Here is a 1,760-nt window from a genome sequence, read left to right on the forward strand (position 1 = left end):
AGGAAATATACATATTAGTAGTAACATAGTATTATACACTTTTATATTGTAAATTAACTAAAAAACTACTTAATTTAATAGACCCTAATTCCCCAAAATGTAACTAATATTTCTCTGACGCTAATTCACGTGTGCCATTCTAAGTTTTACTGATATGAAGCAAATATGCCTAGAAAAAAAAAAACTATATGGTATCACAACGAAAAATGACTAGAAAAGAAATTCATGTCACAGGGTTCTATGGCATTCACTGAATGGTATTGATAAATCCAATGAAAGAATCTTCCAAAAAACTTGAAACTATAACAATACAACGAATAAAGAATCTACAAATTTTACTGCAAAAAAAAAATCGACATAGTTTTCAAAAAATTATATACCATACAATGAACAGGTCCTTTTCTTGTATAGCATAAAACCTACAACTGTTTTACTTTAGGTTCTATCATATTAAAAAATATATAAATGCAAAAAATTACTACTTATCTCCCCTGCGGTAGAACAAACAGATGACCGGATCATTCATATGTGCTAACATACCACCCCGTTGAATGTTCAACTATTTTAAGTTAACATCTCATTTCAACATTTATTTATTTAATAAATCAAATTTTTCTAAAGACTACTAATAGAGATCTTTAATACTTTTCATTCCTTTTTTTTTTTTAATAATATAACAAAAATCAATTTGTTTTAAGTTGACAGTTGTATACTAGATCGATAGATTAGTTTACAAATATTACTTAATAGTTAAAAGTAAAAATTTATTATAATTATACAATATCTAAAATTGTAGATTTATCGTTTTATTCTCATTATACTTGGCTTGATATAATTTGTGATCTGAAAATGAATGGCCAGAGATACAAATAATTAAAAAAATTAAAACATCATAGTAAAACTAATAGTATTGCAACTTATTCTGTGCTGGTTGATATATGTTACTAATGAAAATAAACAATTTTTGTAGTTTAATGCAGAAAATATTAGTTAGTTTATAAGAAACTTGTTAATAGTTACTACGGATTCACTTTTTTTTTCTTATATAAGCAGACAAATTTTACGAATACAATTACTTCTTTGAAAATTTTTAATTTAAAGTGTCTATCTTCTTAACTGTTCTCAAAGTCAACATCGTGCAAACCTTTAAGTTTTTAAATAATTTTTTAAATAATCCATAACGATGAAAACGAAGACTCAGAGATTATTTGCTCAACTCAAGCGTTTACGTGAAAATCCTACTTATCCGTTTATAACGCCATCTTTCGTCCATATACACAACTGTAATAATAACAAGTCTGCTATTGTGTCCACTAGTAAGAGTTTACCAAAGGCCAATCCAATATGTTCGTCAACAAAATCTGTGTCAGAAAAACCGCAAATGAAGAATCCACACGGCGTTCCTGTTAAATCGACTTCGACACATATTAACAAATCATCTCCAAAGAAAAAAGTCGCCGTCGATGGCAATGAAAAGGACGCAGTCGGACCCCAGCCAAGATCAAGTACGAAAAAGCTTAGATCTAAGTCGGGAATTCCGAAGGAACCTTCTAAAAATTCATGCTCGTCGAAAAGACCAAACGCTTTCGACGACAATGGGTCTTCTAAGAGACCTAAANTTTCGACGACAATGAGTCTTCTAAAAGACCTAAATACTCGAGCTCTGTCGAGTTACGCCATAGTGCGGATGGATCCAAAAAAAAAATAATCCCAAAGGACATTTCTTCAGCGTCAGATTCGGTAAATGAATCGCAGATCTC

The 1,760-nt window shown here is 30.0% G+C and overlaps 1 protein-coding gene across 1 annotated transcript; it reads left to right on the top strand.

The window, feature by feature from the left end:
• Positions 1 to 937: 937 nt before the first annotated feature.
• On the top strand, positions 938 to 1,740 carry LOC126909869 (uncharacterized; the record flags this gene model as incomplete). Its single annotated transcript, XM_050692285.1, has 2 exons — positions 938 to 1,613; positions 1,649 to 1,740. Coding segments are annotated over exons 1-2 (522 nt in total), but the record flags the coding sequence as incomplete, so codon positions are not given.
• Positions 1,741 to 1,760: the final 20 nt, after the last annotated feature.

This window comes from Daktulosphaira vitifoliae, unplaced genomic scaffold, assembly GCF_025091365.1.
Source record: "Daktulosphaira vitifoliae isolate Bord-2020 unplaced genomic scaffold, ASM2509136v1 Scaffold_1727, whole genome shotgun sequence".
In the NCBI taxonomy this organism is placed as follows: domain Eukaryota; kingdom Metazoa; phylum Arthropoda; class Insecta; order Hemiptera; family Phylloxeridae; genus Daktulosphaira; species Daktulosphaira vitifoliae.